We start from the raw sequence: 20,375 nt of genomic DNA, 5'->3' as shown, positions 1-20,375 counted from the left end.
AAGCTATTGGGGATGTCATGCATGCTGCTACAGGCCTAGACTGCCAGGGGACTTCCTCTGATACACCGAGCTGCTCCTCCCCCCCCCCACCCCCCCCCCCCCTCCATCTGGACCATTCATGTCGCATTAATGTTTGTTACTAACTTGACGTCTTCCCAGGAGTCTTTGTGCTTTCCTGCCTTGCAGGTGCAGCTGGACCAGCTCGACACCTACTGCTGCTCTTATTCCTCGGTCACATTTCAATTATTGCTATGCTACTATTTCTGCTGTATTATCACCATCATCCTTAAATTGAACCCACTGCTGCTGTCAGCATAAGTGGTAATCATTCTACTAGTTATTTTGTCTGCCATCACCATTACTGCTCTCATTGCATCATTTCTATCATATGGATCGACTATGTTGTCATCTTTGTTGTTTATTCTATGCAAAGGACATGTATTGAACTTGTGTCCTTCCTGGTAGATAGATCCATCCTCTGTTGCTCTCCCCGAGGTTTCTTCCCGTTTCCCCTGTTAAAGGGGTTTTAGGGAGTTTTTCGGATGGAGGATCCTGGGACATGGACAGGATGTTGTACTCTGAACAGATTGCAAAGTCCTCCCAAATTTGTGATTTATATAATTAAATTTAATTGCCGCGAGCATGGCAAATGAAAACAACAATCAGACTTTGAAAGGCACTTAGACTTAAACATTGCGTCCCTGGTGTTTAAACGGTTTAATAACCTTTATCAAGACGGAGGCATGCAGTCATTGTCTGCCATTAAGATACATTAGAGTGATATATTAGAAGATACATTAAAGAATAAGAACTAAAGACCTAGAAAACTGAATAGAGAAAAAACATTTCAGAAAGAAGACATGGATTATAAAAAGAAAACATAATAAAAGCCAACGGTTGGTTGTTAAAGATGCGAATAGAAGAAGATTATACTGTATCAGCGGGTTGAGTACTTTATTCATCCTCACCTCCTACCTTTAATCATCATTATCATTTTCATTATTAATATTATTAGATGTAGTAGTATTAGTAGAAACATTAGAAATAATTAATTCACAATTAATTGTAATTTTCTTCCGACGGCAAAATGGATATGGCGACCGAAGAGAGTCATGCTTACTAGACATCTGCTTGGCTGCCTTGACTTTGTGTGTGTTAGAGAGAGAGTGAGAGAGAGTGACAGGCTGCAGCGATGACCATCTGAGTTGCACAATAGATCTCTGTCCCTTTGGGAGTGTTAAGAGTGTGTGGGAGTGGGAGTTGGGGTGTGTGTGTGTGTGTGTGTGTGTGTGTGTGTGTGTGTGTGTGTGTGTGTGTGTGTGTGTGTGTGTGTGTGTGTGTGTGTGTGCGCGCCCCATCTGTCTCCCCACTTTGACCTTTCTCAGCGTCACACCTGTGACACGGTAGTCGAGCCCCTCCACTCAGTGACGAACCGGGGGTGCGCTCGGTCGACACGGATCACATCGATACTGTAACATGAGAGCAGTCTGACCGGGTCTGAGAGGGAAACTTGCTAGTGAGCGAGTGCGTACACGTGCAGTCGACATATTATTCATTATTTCTTTCCTTGTGCATCTTTTGATCCTGAAACTCACATTGCTGTTTAAAGAAATCTTCAGGTGAAACCAATTTACCAATTGATTTGAAAACACGAACAACGGTTATAAATAAAGTGTCACATTTTAACAAAGTGCCACCTCTTGCTGGGCCAGACTCAATTCATCAACATTGGATCAGACCCAAGAAAATAATGGTGTCATGTGTATTTAAGAGATACATTAAAAACCTGATTTATGCACCAATTCTAGCTTCCTTTATGAAACCATAACCATTATTATTACTGTTACATTTCCTTCCCTCTTTGAATAATAAAATAAATATTACTCATCAGACCTCAAATCCATTAAAGGCCCGGTCAAGCAAAAATAAATGTGTTTATCTTACCACAGAAAAAAATGTGAATAATAAAAATAAATGTATATACATTTGGTTTCAAATCCTAAAAAAAAAGCCTTTACTTAACTTTTATAAATAAAACATGAAACTGACAGACATTATACATAGAATAAAATAGCTGTAAACGTGAAAAGACTGAACTACGTTTTGTCCTACCACATAAACTACACCAACAAACACCCCTCGCTGTAATTTTTTTCAGCTTTTACGTGACTGAAAAGAGGCGGTTGCTCACAAGTAGCTAAATGACACTACAAAACACCATCAAGCCGACTAGTCCGCCTACATCCTCGCTCATGTGACCGTGGTGCCGTTTAATTATAGCCTAACGTTAGCTTGTTACTTCTGCAGATTGCAAACACGCTTCCAATTTGTGAAGATTAGTTTGCTGATCAAAAGTATCATAAAAATGTGCCACAGAGCACTTCAATCATCCAAAACCCAATAAAGAATTCCAAAAGGTATTCTTCCTTCCGAGGTCAGCCTTCAGAAATACATCATGCTTGCAATACTCTATATACTAGTTTTGATTTTGAAGTATCATTTTATACCCATGCTTAATACACATTTTTTCTCTGGTGTGACAAACTCAGAAGACATTTTTGCTTTGCCTGGATTTTAATTGTATTTAAAAGGGTTTGGAAGATATTTGTGTTTCACGGTGTTAAATATATGTAATACAGTAAAATACTATACAATCGATTACTTTTAATTAATAGCTCTCGGCAGCTCAACCACCGTTCTCATTCCTCTTTTTCCAGCCGTCAAGACTACATCAGATGCTTCTCGTGACTGCAGCGCTGGTCTGTTTTCAGCAGAGTCATCACAGCCAGGGATCCTGTCATGTCCCTCCCTCCTCCCCCCGACAACATACACTAAATATGTGGTGATCATTAATCTGCCGTCCGGGACACATCCTCTTTTCATACCTCGACTGCTTCTGCTGCTCTGCCGCCAGGTGATGAGGTGTCCTCTCCACCTTCAGATGCCAGCACTCGAGCTACGCGGCCGCCAGATTACTGACCGCAGAGTCCAAGTTTAATTTCATTCACATTTTGAAACAGCAGCTGTGTCCGCTCCTCAAAAACCCCGCAGCTGTATGAACCTCTTCCAATCTTGTCCACAAGCATCCAAATGGAGATTTCGATAAGTGAGGACATCCTTCACATCCTTGCCTTCCTGTCCTGCCTCGGTTTCATGTAGCAGCACGACGGCCGTACCTTTGTTTTCAGAACATGTTTGCTCATTATCTGCACACAGTTAGTCATTATGCCTTGTGAATGTTAAGATTATATAATATTGATTTGCAAGTAAATATACATCTAGGTATTAAAAGAAATCTCAGTCTTCTGAGCTTTCTGCATAAAGAACACTCATTTCATAACAGCACTGTATTGAATAGATTCACAGTGTTTCCCTACATTTCTACATCATATTAATGTGTTTTCTGTTAATAAGAGTTATAATTATATGCTCCATTAATGAACACAAGCTTAAAAATAGACAAAAAAAAATAGTTAATATGTGAAGAATTTTCTCTCTGTAACAGTGTTACATCACTGATGTTAATAATGTGAACATGAGCTGAAATCCTCAGATGACACATCCTGAATTCATTATATCGGAGAGCGACCGAAGACGAGAGCAGAAATGAGGAACATTAGTCAGTTTAGATCAGGCTTTTAACTGCTCGAGAGGAAATACATTATGTGCTAAATGGTACACAGGTTGGCTTCGCCTTGCATCAGCCCCTCCGAGATTAACTGCATTTGCGGACGTAAAAGTGATAGCGGGTGGAGCAAGTCATTCTGGGTCACTGAGTAAGAGCCGGCCTGGATGACAAACAGAAATTGGGAAGCTAATGCCGCTCCTCTGTCGTGCTATAAAAGGGAAAGTTGACCGATGCATTGTGTCTATACATACATGTAGAATGTTTTTACCTCATTTCTACAAAAATGTTTTTGTAGAAACATTTTAGCCACGCAGCTCTCTGGATGACGGTACTGGTGTGACCACCACTGCGGTGCAAACTGAAATATCCCAGACGACTGTCATGAACTCTGGTACACACATCCATGCCCTCAGGTTGAATGGAAGGAACTTTGGTGGGTCCATAACTGTCAATGTAGCACAATCACCATGTCAAAATGTCATGTTGTCACATACTTTATAGTCTCGTTCTGCCTGCCCCGTCTCCACAGTAGAAGGGTCTGGCTACAGTCTATCGCATCTCCGGGATCGGGGGGAAAAAAACGCTCTGGCTCGTTTGTATTTCTTTCAACCAATCACAATGGTCTTGGGCGGTGCTAAACTATGGAAGCTGCTACCTTATATACGTATGTCGACTGTGTGATGAGAACAAAAAACATAATCTGATCGTCAGTGACCCGGCGGTGAAGCCTGTCTATACTGAGCTCACTGGACTCATTAAAAACACAGACGATTTGCTAGCTGTTTGTAGCTCTTGCAAAGAATGACTCAACCAATATCACGGAAGCTTGTGTGAAGTGGAACGGATCGGTACGTCGGGAAAGTCAACGTCACTGGTGCATGCCGCTGCCAGAGTTAAGAGATGTACTTTGTTAAAACTCATTTTCTGTGTATAAGTTGCTCGCTCTGAGGTTGCTGCTGTTGTTTCGCGTTTGAGAACGGAGACACAGAAAGTGGAAGGGGAGGAGTAAAGTCCTTCCTTCCTCCGGGTGTTGATCCCGAGCATTCACTTCCTGTTATCTAGACTACATACTTTATGACCGAAAACCTGCAAAAACCTTCCCCTCAGCTTCCGCTATACTTTGGGTTTTCCGCAAATGAGAAAATGTTAGCACGCTAACAGGCTAAAGCTAGGTCGTGAATGTTAGCATCTAGCTCAAAGGAGGTGGTGAAAAGCCAGCAGTCCCCGAGAGGGGGGGAGGTGATTTAGTATAAATGCAGGGACAACGTTGTACATTTCCAAACAAAAAGAATGAGTTCTGACAGCTCTCAGAATCACTGACATGACTATAGACGCTTAGTCTCGTTCAAAATCTGGAGTTGTCGGGCACTGCTACGTGTGCTACTAGCTGCAGAATGGAGAGACTTGCATGGGACAAAAAGTCTGGAACTTGAACAATCACAAACATGGAGGAAGGAAAACATTTGAGGAAACTCTGGGAAACTTAACTCGGGGTCCCTCCAACCATGACTGGTGCAGAGACGATCACAAACTAAAAGACATTCAACCTTTTGTCAGATGATTTGGGAAAGCCACCCTCCGAATTAAAATGTTCATCACGGCTCCAGTGTTGTTGTACTCCATTCCCAACATTTATGACTCATGACACAACTCACTCATCTACTCATGAGTCAGTCTTGGACTTAACAAGTTGTGATGCAACTCAGACAGAATGATAGTGACTTGAATGTTTATTACTTGCACTTAGGCATTGAGGCGTTCTCGGCTGCAACACTCTATATATTATTTCCAGTCTATACCACTGATCACATTGCATCCCCATCAATCATAACATCCCTCATTGTTGTTGCTCATGCACAGAGACAGACTACAGCCTAGCAGGGGAATGGACAACCCCGGCTGTTGCTGCTCCTTCTGCCAGACCAAAATAGAAGCGGGAATACGAGCCAAAAACAACCTTGTATTTGTGTTCGACGATTGGCCTTTTCAGAGGAGATCCATTTTAGCGGCATCTCAAACAGCCCTCTCTCTACCTGATACACTGTGTCAACAGGCCGGTATCTACAAAAATAGTGTGTGCCTGCGTGGTTGTTTTTTCCGCTCTCTCAAACTGCCACGCTATGGGCCTTCTGCTGACTGCGAGTGGCCTTTGTGCTTCGCATCAGGATAAAAGCATCTGCTGAATAAATGCACATAGATAGCAGGATGAGAGGAGCAAGGCAAAGACAAAAAGGAGGAGGGCATTCCTGGTCAATTTGAAGAAAGGTGCTGCCCTGCAGGCCGGCAGACTGTAAGCTGTTGTATTTGTGCCAGCACTCAGGTTTGTGGACGTTGTGTTTGTGTGTATATGTCGTGTGCGTGCTTCCGCTCCTCTGTCGCTGGGGCGTTGAGGCACTAAGGGTTGTGTAAGTGTATGCGTTGGCCAGGCAAAGCCAGTGACTCAGAGCGGTAGCTGTAGCTGGCTTACTTTCGGGTCAGTTAGCATCAGCAAGTGTGTCTGAGGAGACATGTTATAAAATGTGCTCGTCTGCAGCAGTCGCACTACGCTACAGGAGGAGACGAGGAGAGGGAGGAGGAAGAGGAAGATGGCTAGGAGCTAACTAGGGCAACACTGGGTCATTTCACATGAATAATGACATTTTGGTATCTTACTTTCTCAGGCCTCCAGCCATTAGTCTAAAGCCTAATTCAACAAATTTGAGGCTGGAAAATGTGATTCATGCTGTTAGCAGCAGCTCACATTTTGGCTCAATAATTGTATTAAATGAGGAAGTTGTGTTCAGCTCAGATCTTGGCTTCTGACTCGGTGCTGATGCTACCCGGGCTGCGAACAGCTGGGGAAACGTTTACGGCGTGTCTGTGGCATACCGATGAGCCAGGAGACACCCTCTTGTTAAATTATTCCATCCCACGTCAACCCCTCCTCCTCCTCCTCCATCACTCTTCCTCCTCCCCCTCTTGCTCTTCTCCTCTTGCTGCCGTTCTCCCTTTCCTCCCACTCTCTCGGCTGTGTGCTTCGCTTCTTTACGCTTCATAAAATCCAGACGGGACCCTTGCATACGTCCCGCCCCCACGAATGTCAATCAAGCCCATTTGCTTCATAGCAACAAGATACCGGCGATGCCTGGGCTCCTCCTCCCCTGCTCGCCTCAATCTCCTTATAGGGTAACATGTCTGCTTGTCAAATTAAACCCCTCCCAATACACCCCCATCCTTTGCCTTGTATGGTTTCACGTACGACTCCCTTTCCTTGAACACTAATTTTGGGAGACCCCCCCCTTCAACATGCACAGGGACACGAGCATGATCCCTGACTGTCCCCGTCATCCCTTCAGAAGCTGTGTCAGCGGGCCGCTCGGCTCCACTGCAGCATTTTATGAAAGGCAAACACTCCAAAACAAAACATAAAGAGACGATGACATTATTTGTCCACATTTGTTCCTCATTAAAAAGCCACACGCTGTTCCAAACAAACACATGTGCAGGTGAACACACAAACTGGCAGACAGATGTGTGTTTGCCCAACGTGGACATGCCTCTTTCAATACATTAGGCACGGCCGTGAAACGAGTTGAGCTTGTTTAGAGCTCGGCTCTGTTATAATAACGCACTCGCCTGGTTGTCGAGCGTGGCTTGAAAATGTACACAAGCCAGCGCTAGAAAAGGTGTTGTCACTGTCAACAGCGCCATCCAAAGAGTCGGCAAGGGCAACCCCTATCCATTTCAAAAGGCAGGTTCTTTTAAATTCCACACCGATGCCTCACAGCGAGTGCTTTTAGAGCCATTACAGATGTAAATAGCTGCAAAGAGCCGGAGCCGTTACAGCAACTCCAGGTTCGGGCAAATTCATTAACATCTTTTTTTTTTTTTTGCATAGTGCAAAAGGTGTTTACCTTACATGGCTCTCCAGTCGACATTTTCCTCAGTCCTCGAACCATTTAACAATCCGTACAAAATGAATGACTCATGCAAGTTGCCACGGCAACACAGCTCATTGGGATCATTTACCGACCATCATTGTTAACCCTGCAAAGAATCAATAACAAGATTTGTGGAGGGTGGGAGGTGGAGGGAGGCTGAAACCTCATGACCCGTTTACAGTTTGTGAAAGCGTGGCGGTGGGTGTGTGTAGTTTTGCAGCAGGCAGGCGTCTCCCCTCCTGCCTGAGGGCACACGCTTAGGTGGGGCTTGAGAAAACATTTTGGTCTTTTGCACTCGGTCTGCTACTCCAACTCAGCAGCAAGGGCCAGCAATATTAGCATACAGCAACACTAAAAAAGAGCTTATAAATGACCGCTGTCAGAAGGCAGCTCTGCACACACGCGTAACTGCAATGTCAGCTCTACGGACTGAAATTGCATCACAGAGCAAACTAGCTCTCTCCAGTTGACCCAATATCATCAGCCTCCATCTCTCCAAACTCCTCTCATTTGTCCATCTCGGCATTATTTCGGCTTCCTCGTCCACGGGCTTCCCTGGCAACCGCCCGAGGGTGTCCCATCACCTTAAAAAAATCAATTTTCTATTCTCCCACTCCTATTCTCCTACTCTTTTCCGAGCCCTTCCCCCTCTTACAGGGGCTCTTAGAGGAAAACATTGAGATAACAGCTGCCAGGGCCCCAGGGAGAGCAAGAGGAGGGAGAAAAGAGGTCAAACAGTAAAGAGAGCAGGAATCCAAGGTACAGCTGAAAGAGAAGCACATGCGCAGGCAACGACAGGGAGAAACGCACACTCCGAGAGACTGACTCACAGCGAAGCGGAATGCAACGATACCAACGAGACACCTCTGCGCACCAACTTTGCAGCCCACTGTGTGCTTCGGCTTCTGTGCGTTTGTGAAATGTGTGACACAGAAATTACAGTGAGGAGGTGTTGTGAGCTGAAGGAGCGATGCAGAAGGGAGGAGGAGAAAGAAGCAAACATAAAGACAGAGACAACTGTTCTGAGGACACCTGTCCCCTTCGCTCACAGGGCTGGAGCGACGTACAGAGACAGCTGCGGCGGCAATAAAGAAGAAAGACTTTTGCAGGGTTTATTTTTTTTACATACCTCTCCTCCCCCCCTTTTTCCTTCACTGTTTTCCACTCAGAAACCCTAAAGAGTTCACCGCAGCATACTGCTCCATCCAGCTGTGCAGACTAACATGCTGTACCGCATGCATCTTCTAAGCATACATAATACATGGCAGAGCGATGTTTCTGGCAGCGGCGGCTCTTGATGTTCAGACTGCGTGAGCTTCTAGCTCTGGGCAGGAGAACAGATGCTACAACAACGCCGTTCAATAACACACAAATCACCGCTCGTGCATTTCACCGTGGCCAATCACAATTGTTTAGCAGTCTCCGAGCCTGCATCTCGCCGTCATCTACGCCTACTACGCTAGTTTGTGTGCCTCATTGCGACCTGGTGCCGAGTGCTCTGAAGTGCCCTGACTGGACCACTCTAGTTAAGGGGGTCACAAAGAGTCCTCATCTGTTAGTAGTTAATTAACATTTCATGCTCAGTGACAGCGCCGCCCGCTCTGATGCCGCTCCGCGTACAGTGGAGCCCGAGCCTCTGCAAAGACACGCAGCGTACACGGGGGAGGATGGGAAAAAAGACGGAGATAAACACTCACCGACAACACGGAAGGATAGTACAGTCCCATCATCGTATTCCGTGCAACCACTCTGAGCCGTCGTCGCTCCTCTCTCCTTTCCTCTTCTCACGCTGCCTCGCTTTCCTCTCCCTCTCCGAGGCTGTGTCACCTCACCAGCTCAGTCTCTCTTGTCTGTCTCACAGATTCAAAATCTCCCTCTCTCTGCCCCCGCTCGCTCTGTCTGCCATGCCAATCCCCCTCCGTTCTCTCCCCCTCCTCCTCCTCCTCTGCTGGCCTCTGTCCCTGTCACTCTCCCTTGCTTGCTTGCTTGCTTTCTTTTCCTATCCCCCCCCTCTCTCTCTCTCTGTGTGTGTGTGTGTGTGTGTCTCTCTCTTTTCTTTCCCTCTCCCACTCGATCCTTCCTCTCCCTCTACCCCCAGCCTTCGGTTTTGCTGCTGTGCCCTTGCCTGCTCATCTCTTCTGTCTCTTCTCTAGTCCTCCTCCTCCTCCTCCTCCCTCACCCAGATAGCCTGACGCCTCCCCCCTCCTACTTCTCTGCCTGTGTCACACCTGCAAACTTTCCCCTCCCCTCTGCTTCCCTCTCATGTCGCAGTCCCTCCCTCCCTCCCTCCTCCCCCTCTCTTCTTCTTCTGTTCTCCTTCTCCATGTAGGTGAGTTAACTGGGGCTGCTGGTACCACTGGGAGAGGAAGTGAAGACTCTCCTTTCTCTCCATCTCTCCCCTTTGTTACATAAATGTGCCGGCAATTTACATGTTCGTCTCATGTTTGAATGAGCAGCCCGGACTCGGACTGAGCCGAACATTGAAACGTTTTCCAACACCGCTCAAGTCTGAACACATTACAGTCATGACAACAGGGGCGTAAATAAAGAGCATAGCAGCCTAAGTAGCTCATTCAACCGTAAAATCCAACACATTGTTGGTGTCGTATGTGTATATGTCTAATGGTGTGTGTGTGTATGTGTTTCATCACTAGTAACTAGGCATGGGACGATATGTAAAAGGCACGTCACGATTATCCTGGCCAAAATAATTGTGATTCATATTATCCCGATAATCATCAAAATATGTAATAAACATGCTATAATGCATCACAGATGTCTTTTGTGTGAAAAACAAATCATCATAAATAAGGTGGTCATATATCATAAGGTCTCCCTGAATAAATCATGGATAAATACATTTTTGTATAAAATCAGACACAAGCTTGCGACAATATCTACGATTATCCTGATAATTCACCGAAATCAACTTATTGCTAGTGATTTTCATCCAGATCCACAATAAAAATCTTCCCTATTGGTACCCAGCATGCACCGGGGCCCCGTCATGACCTATGCATCACTGTTCACTAATCAGTGTTTGTATTGACAATAGGCTCATAGAAGCCGTGTCAATTCCTCTCAGCTTCACGGAGCGTTTTAGCATCTTTCAGCTCATTGTTCGGATTTTAAAGCCCACAACTTTACCCTTTTGGTTCACTTGCGCTCCCATCATCCTGGTTTCCAGCAGCATAAAACAGCTGTTTCCAGTGGAAAAGCGCCAAAAGCCCACTGCCCAGAACCAAACCGCAGACGGACACAGTCAGCGACTAGCTGCAGAACAGTGTCGTGGAGCATTTAGCAGCTGGAGAGCCAGATATATTTCTCAGACACATTTAATGACACGTGTATCGACCACTGGGGACAGACGATAAAACATGACGTGAGCAGCTACTCTATCAGAAATGCAACAGAATGGAACGGAATGAGAGGATTCATCACTTCATATTATTAAAAAAAGGGAAAGACGATCAACAATGTCCTCCAACATGGTCACACTGAACACACACACACGTTGTACACAAACCAACAGTTTACAAAGCTGCAGTCCGAAGGAGAAACACCTACTTGTAAGCATTACGAAGGACTTGGATGATTTTGGATACGTGAAAATATCACAACGCCGACCTTTTCAAGAGGGTTGCAGGAAGTAAAGAAGGAGGCTGTGCTCAGTGAGTGTGCACAGCTGCATGTCAGTGGTAATGTTGGTGGAAGATCCACTTTTATTTGCCATGTAAACAGATTAGCCTTGATATTGTCTATTGGAATAAGGGCAAACACCGGAATATTTGGTGCAAGTAAACATAGTGAAGAGAGCAAATTACAGACTGTAAATAGTTACATTTTAACACTAAATGGTTTGTTATAAGGTTTAAATATGCACACAGAGAGCAAACATGCATCTTATGTTTTAATTAGTCTCTTAATGAGCTGTCCACGTGTCCTTCATGCCTGTTAGATTTTATATATATATATATATATATATATATATATATATATATATATATATATATACACGTGTGTTTGTGTGTGTGCTTTGACAGAATGATGGGAAAGTTTCCTATCCCGTGTCTGAAAAGGCCTCGTCACTCTCTTCACATATTGGGCTTCTGCTGCTCCCCAGGCTCTTCCTTTCAGGAGCTTTTGATCACATCATTTTCACACTGCTGTTGACAGTTTAGCACCTCAGTGTTGTGGGAGCCTCCACTGCCCAGCATTGTTTTTTTTCCCCTTCTCTGCCTTTTTTTTCTTTCCTGGTCAAAGGCCGGTTTACACTTCCGATTCCCTCAAGTAGCCCTTGACTGACTTGTTTACATCCCGATGAATACTGCTCACACAAGGAAATGTGTTAGCGTTTAGGATTACTCTTTGAATGCTACTAATTCATTAGCAAGGAAACGGTTCAAAGCGGTATCACCTAACAGTAAATAAAAACTGGCTAATTGTCTTCCTGGCTTCTGCATCATTGGCTAAAAAGTACAACAGACTGCCGCAGTCTTATTTGATTTATTCTCAAGCAAATAAGAGCGTACAAGGGATGGCTTAAGACAGATAAAGTGCAGATAAGCGGTCAGAGGTTGTTGGGCATCGCCACAGCGAGCGAGGGACGAGGGGATTACAGGGAGAGCATGAGAGGATGAGTGGATGAGAGGAGGATGATCTAAGGATTAACCACATAAACTGAACAGTCTAATAACACAATCAGCAGGCTAATACAAACACGAGTAAACAGATTGTAGTCACACACACACACACACACACACACACACACACACACACACACACACACACACACACACACACACACACACACACACACACACACACACACACACACACACACACACACACACACACACACACACACACACACACACACACACACACACAGTTAATATGGGTGTGTGTGTGTTGGTTTGAGGAGCGAAAAAAAGCTCCAAGATGATTAATGATATTGTCGATTGTTGAGAAAAGAAAGAAAAGTAGTGGGAGGGCAAGACAGGAAGAGTGAAGGGTGTGGAGGCATGTCTTCTTCTACTAATATATTATAATCCACACCCCCACCTTGTGGTTTAGAGAGCTTCACTGAGTCATGTTAATGCTTTATGACTAGGAGAGAGATACCAGATATAAAACATGGATTTTGAGCATCTTTGAGATGAAATTATGTCCTTACCTGACCATGAGATGGGTAGCCATGGTAACCAAGGGTCAAAGGGTCATTGTTCTGAAAGAGAAGAGAGCAGATTTTTGGATACATGGTCAGTTAATTTGCAAAGCAAAAATATGCATGTTGTAGAGGAATACCGTTTTCATTCACTCACACGCGCCTCTACTCTCGCACTTTCAATTTGACTTTACAGTTCTGTGGTGTTACTGACTCCTAATCAAATTAACTCGCCCGGTGACACACTCCTGCGATCTCCTCCGGAGTTTTCCACCCAGCGGATCTTTTGTCTGCTTGTAAAGATGTGATAACGGGGGCGAGTGAGATCATGCGAGCAGGAGATGAAAGACGGGCAGAAAGAACGAGCTCTCACCACGGCTCTTAAATCATAAATAGGTCAGGAGTGTCAGCAAGCATGAAGCCCGTTGGTGTGAAATGGCATCATGAGTCCTGATGCAATCTCCGACACATTCCTCTCAATGTTCTGGCTGTGTGGAGCGAAGACGGATACATCAAACATCTGGTGAGTAATTACGGTTTAACAAGATGCGTTAAGAAAAAAAAATTGTCTGGAGACAAATAAACAGAAATCATGTCGCTTCTCCCAAAAATAGTTTGTAACTGGCTTTATTTGTACTCATAACACTGTGTTCCAGCTTTTATGCTAATGTACTCCGATATAAAAGGGAGCTTTACGCAGCAATTACAATACGCTTTGAAGGGGGAAAACAGATTTGCCTGTCTGTGGCTTCATATCGCTAGATTATAAAACAACTCGGCTCCTCCCTCCTCTTTCTGCCCTCCCCCCTCCATGATCTTCCTTTCATCTGGAACCAATGTCCCTCATCTGCTCTGTCCTCGGGGGGAACACTTTGCTCTGCGCGCTTTACAGCTTCAGTTCGCCTGATTAATACTGTAGCCATCTAACTTTGGACCCCATGGGGCCTTTTCGCTAAAACACAATGTTTCAAAATGCAAGAAACTTGGTCGGGGAGGGGGAGGGGAAGAAGGAAGCTCAGCAATTGAAAAATGCAGTTTGTGCGAGTCTATCTCAGAGCCAAAAATGTACTTAGTGAACTGGCTTTGAGAGGCAGAAGCTCTAAATAATGAATCACCTCTTAGAGGCTTGAATAACATGAATAAAGTATAAACCTTATTTTACAGCGAGGCCAAACTCTAAACACAACGCACCGGAGGCACCGAGCTGTGGAGGATCAAAACAATTCTAAAAGAAGGGGAGACAAAAAAGAGACTTATGGGTCGGTACGCCAAATCAAAGTGAAGGGAGTACATCTGTGAACATCTGGATTTCGCTTCACAAGAGGCTGAGGGAGGAACCAGAGCTGGAAATACAACAGGAAATGGACAGCAAAGGGGGGAAAAACTAACTGTGGGACGAGAAGAGATGGAGGGAGCTAAGACAATGACTCATACATGAGCGGAGTCATGTGCTTAATTTCCTTAAGGAATTGGGAGGAATGAGAGGAGGGATCGCTGCATGGAGGCCGTGCGACTCGAGTGTGTATCACTCTCAACACCAGTCGCCAGCACATGAGAAGCAAGACGATGTTGTACAGTTAATTGTGCTTCAAATGTTTTTTGGGGGGGTGATGACAAATGAAGCACAGCTGAGTCTTGCCTGGGTGATGGTAGAGGGGGGGGGGGGGGGGGTTAAAACAAGAGAAGAGACTGTAGGGGAATACCGGGTGAGCAATCAGGAGAAAGTAACAAAATGACTTGAAGTCAACAGATGGTGAAACGGGGAGGGGGGGAGGGGGAGCTCAGGGGGAGGTTGGAAACAGGGACGACCCTGTAATAATAAAATCTGAAAAACATGTGAGGGACGAGAGGCTCAGTTGGTTCCAACTTTTCTCCTTCACGTGGCGACACTATTCCTTCCTACACATGAACCCTGCTACTCCTCTCCAAAAACTACAGGTGGTGGTAGGTGCCTGTCTGTCTGTCTGTGTGTGATTGTTTTGTGAGTGCGTGTGATGTCTAATTTGGTCACAAGACTCGTATCTATTCCTATCGTGCCTTTGGGACTGCGGCTCCTCTGAAGAGGAGTCGAAGAGGAACTACATTTCACTGCTCTGAGAGTCATCCTACCTAACTGCAAAGCAGGGCACTCCATACACTCAGGAGGATGTGAATCCATTTCATACACAGAGCACTTACGTGCTAAGCCTCCAAACAGTCCGCCAGAGGACCTGAAGTTTATTTCCCCTCAATGTACTTCACATCCCTCAGACTTTCCACAGTAAACCTACACATGCCTTTTCCAGGAGCATGTTGGCTGCAGGCAAAGTGGGTTTTGGAAGCCAGCTTGACAGTTCTGGCATAATTATAATCATGTAGCCGTACCGGCCAGCGGATCGCACGCGACCTAATCAAACTGATCTGCAGCTCGAGTCAAAGCCGCTATCTTCTCCAATCAGATCTGAAATTAATTGGTGGATAAAAATAAGTATATGCAAGTGATTATTTACTGCACAACTGCTCATTATGATTATGCTGCATGATTATTTCATTGCAACATCATTTCACTGAAACTAGAGCCTGATACTGGACTTCATGAGACCACGTTCATGCCCATTTTCTATGCTTTTGTCTGCTGTTCTTTTTTGGCATTTTAGCAGGGATTTGTTCAATTTAATGAGCATAGGGCAATGATGTTTTTATGTGAATTGTGTGTGCAGCTGCTACTAATAATTATCATAAATCTTTTATTTTCGTCATTAATCAATACACATCGACAATGTGCCTATATATAAGTCTGTATTATCTACCCCCAATCTATATCATTCCACGTCTAACTAAGTAGAAAAAAATTATTCTGAGCCTGGTGCATGGGTTCTAAATGAACATGAATAAATATAATTTTATATTTGTTTTTTAACAGCATCCACATCAACAGTAATAAATCACTTAACTACAATTGACATGTGAGGGTAACTTCACTTAAAGGACATCAAATCTGCCCCAGAGCAGAGCACCAAACCACAAAGGCGTCTCTCTCAAACATAATTCAGTCAACAGACCGCTGCTGGTCATTCATCACTGAAAAACAGGTGCTAAAAGAAATACTAAAATATGTTCAACTCTCAGCAAGAATTCATTTTTCTTGCTGACGTTTTCTTTCCATTTCAGTGCCGGCTGAAATGAAAGTGCAGAGGGGTGATCCACCTACATTAATGTCCAAATCAAGTCATTTGTCCTCGCCGCTGTCACCCCGGGCAAGACCTTATTAGGTTAGAGAGAGCTCCGGATCCTACGCAGAGTGACAACAACATGAGTCGCTCAGCAGCACGCCAGATGGATATTGAAACGGACAACCTCTCAACATTTCCCAAAATCTGATTCGGGCTTGAGACACAAGGTGTTCTCAAGAATCCCCCCCCGTCATATGGAAGAATGCAGGGCTTTCCCGGTGCTGCAGAGGAATTAAAAACGGACTGAAAATGTGTCGCTTTTTATTGGGAGCACTCTGGTGCTGTGTGCAGCAGATAACTTAACATTCATTTAAAATCCATACTATTGGACGGGCACAGTGTCAGCGGCAGGAGGTCAGCAGCTAATGTCTTTGAGCAGCCGTGAACATTTGAACTCATACTGTTGAATGCACTCAGCGAGACCTATTTGCCCGCGTTAGCTGAGCATTCAGTCATGTAGCGCAAGCTGCACTGATTTGTATGTGCAATGCTGCTCTGCGAAAACTTTGCAGATTTGACTCTGCGAGCACTACCACCCCCGCATTCTGATGACATCATGCCTTAATGAGAAAAACAGCAGCACCAAAGGCCAAATGGGATAGATCCCATTATTGGGCTGCAGTAGTACAAATGGCTTGCTCTTTACCACAACCACGCCCCACCGTGTTGGTTTCAGTTACAGGTCAGAGTTCAACTCCAGTCGTGATGCCAGCAATAAATGTTTTTTTTTTTTTAAATAAATAAATGAGGACTGGAGACACGGGGCTTTATGAGAGCCAGGATACTGTTTGCTGGAATATTTTCCATCATTTACCCGCCTCTGAAGATTAACTTCACAGAAGTGCTTTTGTGCATTTTTATAGACGTTTCTTTGAAAGCCAAGTGCTCCGATTTAATAAGTAGGGAAACTAACGTCACTCAAGCCACTTTCCTTCTAAAATACCATATATACATTTACACATACACAGCATGTCATTGTACAATGTCCATCAAATTTGCTCAAAGTCCAAGGTGACATTTTCTTGGTTAATCCTCAATAAATTATCAGTCGCCAGTGAAAGATGCCATCACAATTTCCCAAAGCCTAAGGTGATGTCATCAAATGTCTTACATTGTCTGACCAACCATCCAGAACCAAACATATTCAATTTACTAGGAAATAAAAAAACAAACAGGATATTTTCGTATCCGAGAGGCTATAAAAAACATTTTGGGCATTTATGCTTGAAAATTTTGTTGAGTTGAATTAATCAATTATGAAAATAATCTTCATCTGGATCATACCAATGTGTGCATGTGTGCTGTATAAACCCTCTGCCTTAGATAAGGATCTCAGGATCAGTGTGGTTATAATGCCCCCTCCAGTATGAGATGTGATCCCATTAGCTGGAAACAAAGCCTCTTTACTGCCAGTGATAGGGCAAATCTGTTCCTGCACCAACTGAGAGAGGGGTTGGGGGAGGAAGAGAGGGAGGGAGGGGGCATCTCTCCCACTCTCATTTCCGGACTGTCCAGCCAGCTCACGTTCAATACGTTTTAGGGGCTGGAGCTATTGATCTGTACGCCTCTCTCTCCAACACAAATACGCAAACACACACACACACACACACACACTTCCACTCACATCTGTTTTTAAGTGCATTACGTTCCTAAGCCCGTCTGTCAGCACTCACAGACTGCATGACGATGTAGAGCCAAACATTTACTCTCCCAAACGGGAGAAAACAGGCCAATTCACCTCCATTACTGGCGCTTTCAATGCAGGAGAAATAGCTTTCAGTTCTCCAATGGAGTGCTTCAGTCTACATAATATACCGTGATGATGTCCAGAACATCCTCCTGTGCTGCTCTATTAAGAAATATCTGACCATTTTGGGTCACAGAGATGGGGGGAAACTGTAAATTGATATTACTGAAATTGAATTAGAATAGGACTAAGAGGTTCTAGCACATTTGCTGACTGGAGCCCAGAATGTGAGGCCAAACACTGCACCAATGATGGTGATGGAAGCAGGGGTCTGAGAATCAAGGTAATTAGTTTGATTAGCTTTGGGCTGATTGCCCCCTTAATAAAGCTGGAGGCCTTTGTTTACCTCAAACAAGCCCTCCTGTCCCATCATCTTCCTCAAAGATTACACAAGCAAACCAAATGTTGTCAACACCATTCTGGCATTTTTGCATAATAAAAAGGTCAACTTTGTTTACATTCCCCGCCCTCAGTTGAGACGGTCTGGTTTTTACTTAAATTCACAAAACAGAAGATGCTATTTTGGGACTTTGGAGACAACTGCATGTCGGTTGCAATGTAACTTAAAATTTGGACCAATGCAATTCCTCCTTAATCCTCAGGTACATGCCTGGGCTGCAATGCTACATTATACAACCGTCCAGTGAACACCTGGGCGTGGACTGACATGCCTGCTATTGTAACCCCTTGTAAAAGTGAATTAACAACACGGAGTCATTTACAGCTGTGAAACGTGGTGGCATGTCCTGCAGAGCTGCTAATGGAGCGGAGTCAACGGGGGCCATCGGGAGGCCTCTCCGCTGCAGCTACGCTGTCTGCAGGTACAACCGCGACATGTGCGCGCGCTACTAACGCAACCACAACAATAGCCGTGTTTATGGGTTCATATAAATGCACTCGGTTGAATAACCACCACGCATCAAAACACCGAGGGGTCCCCGCACGGGACTCGCGTTCGGCCCGACGCGTCGTGGCTAGGTTACCGTGTTTGGATCAAAGAGTGTTGCTCGCTCACCTGGCCAACCTCGCCGAGTCCTCCCGCGCCGTCGATCCGGGGACGCTTGCACTCCGCCCCGGTCGAGTCCACCAGAGCAGCCGCTGCCTGTCCGTCGGGCTCCGGGTCTCCGCGCTTCATGCCCCGGACTACCGGGGCGCCGCCGGCGTTGGGGTGCACCCCGGCCATGGCGTCCAGCTCTCTATCCCGGTCCATGAGACCCCGGGACACAGGCAGCATGATGGATGCAACGTCGGTCGACATTAACATTTAAAAATCTTCTTTTGTCCCCTGCCTTCAGCTAAATTGGGGGGGTTAGACTAGCTACTCTGGCGCAGCCTTGTCCTTAAAGGACGGATCCCCTCTGCAGGTAAAATAGCCTGTTAATGCCTTACTGTATTTTCTACCGGGCCTTTGTATGACCCCCTGAAGAGTTGATCTGCCTGGAAATGTTTTGGCTCTCTGGCCTACAGAAATACACCACGTTTGTTTAAAAGGAAAACCACTGATTTTACTACAAAACACGGTGGTTCAATAGCGGGCAAATAACCCCTAAAATGCACGCAGGTCTGTCGGGTTAATTCACAGCTCTGTAGCCTGTTTGCTGACCGAGTATTTATTTAGCCTACTGCAGGGCTGCCTAAGAGGCCTACCTTATTTCAGATCATAACAAACCCATTAAACAAACAACGATCAAAACAATAGCTCCTGAGCATAACCTACCGCCAAATTTCCATTTGCACGAGTTGTTTTTCTCTCTCTACCAGCGGCCGTCTGTCTGTCTGAGTGTGTTTTTAAGAGCGCAACATCAACATCAAGACGAAAAGCCCCTCAACATGTCTTCCCCGTCGCCTTGTTCCTCCCCGTCTACGAGCCACAGACCCGATCCAGCAGAGCAGAGGTTCACTGAAAGTCAATCCGCGTCAGGAGCTCTCTCTTGCCCCCATGTTCGTCCGCGAGTCTGCGTTAAAACAAAAGGCGATTTCTCACTCCCCCCCAAAAAAAACACAACAACCACCAGACGGACGGGCTGCGGTGTTTCCTTCCTCCTCTCGCTCTCTCTCACCGATAATTTCCCTTCCTCTCCCCGTTTTCCCGGTGTGATCTTGTAGCGTGTGTGTTACAGAAAGGAAATTGTCCTCCCTCCCTCCCTCCTTCCCCCGCCTCCTACTCTCTTGGTGTAGTCATTCCCCTCCTCCTATCTTCCGCTCTCCCTTTGAACGCCACACAGCCATGCAGTCTGCAGAATACACGCAGTGTGCCGCAGTGCTTCCATACATTTCACCGAGGGGAGGTGTGAGGGGGAGAGAGCGGGGAGGAGGGGAGGTCTTTCGGCTCCAGAGAGACCATCTCCTCCAGTACATACCCGGACATGTATACCATTAGCTCTTTATAAATAGTGGTGCACAATTTAAAAAATGCTGGTCACATCACATGGCGGCGTAGCAGAGGGCGGGCTTATCAAGTGGAGCTCCACAAGATTTCATTCCTAACTCATTACACAACCAGCGCACAGGCCAAGGTCTTCACACTAGCCCAGCTGTGAGTCATGCAGCACGGAGTACCTTATGTTCCTCTGGCATTTTTATTGCTTGGATGACACCCAGTGGTCAGAGGCTACCATGAGACGTCAAACACAAGGCAATTTGCTGGAGCAAATGATGAAACCAGCAGAAGCGGATTTCAAAAGTCTTGCAGGGCTCGGAG

At 45.4% G+C, this 20,375-nt stretch overlaps 1 protein-coding gene across 1 annotated transcript in view; it reads right to left on the bottom strand.

Annotated features, from left to right (window-relative positions):
• rbfox2 (RNA binding fox-1 homolog 2) overlaps positions 1-19,796 on the bottom strand; it is a 35,210-nt gene extending 15,414 nt beyond the window's left edge. Inside the window, 2 exon segments of the mRNA XM_084005315.1 lie at positions 12,725-12,775; positions 18,690-19,796. Coding sequence (XP_083861441.1) covers positions 12,725-12,775; positions 18,690-18,938 — 300 coding nt within the window. The 5' untranslated portion in view covers positions 18,939-19,796.
• Positions 19,797-20,375: the final 579 nt, after the last annotated feature.

This window comes from Eutrigla gurnardus (genome assembly GCF_963514095.1).
Source record: "Eutrigla gurnardus genome assembly, chromosome: 3".
NCBI lineage: Eukaryota > Metazoa > Chordata > Actinopteri > Perciformes > Triglidae > Eutrigla > Eutrigla gurnardus.
The sequence above is the reverse complement of the archived record's forward strand: the minus strand, read 5'-3'. Positions and strand labels throughout refer to the sequence as shown.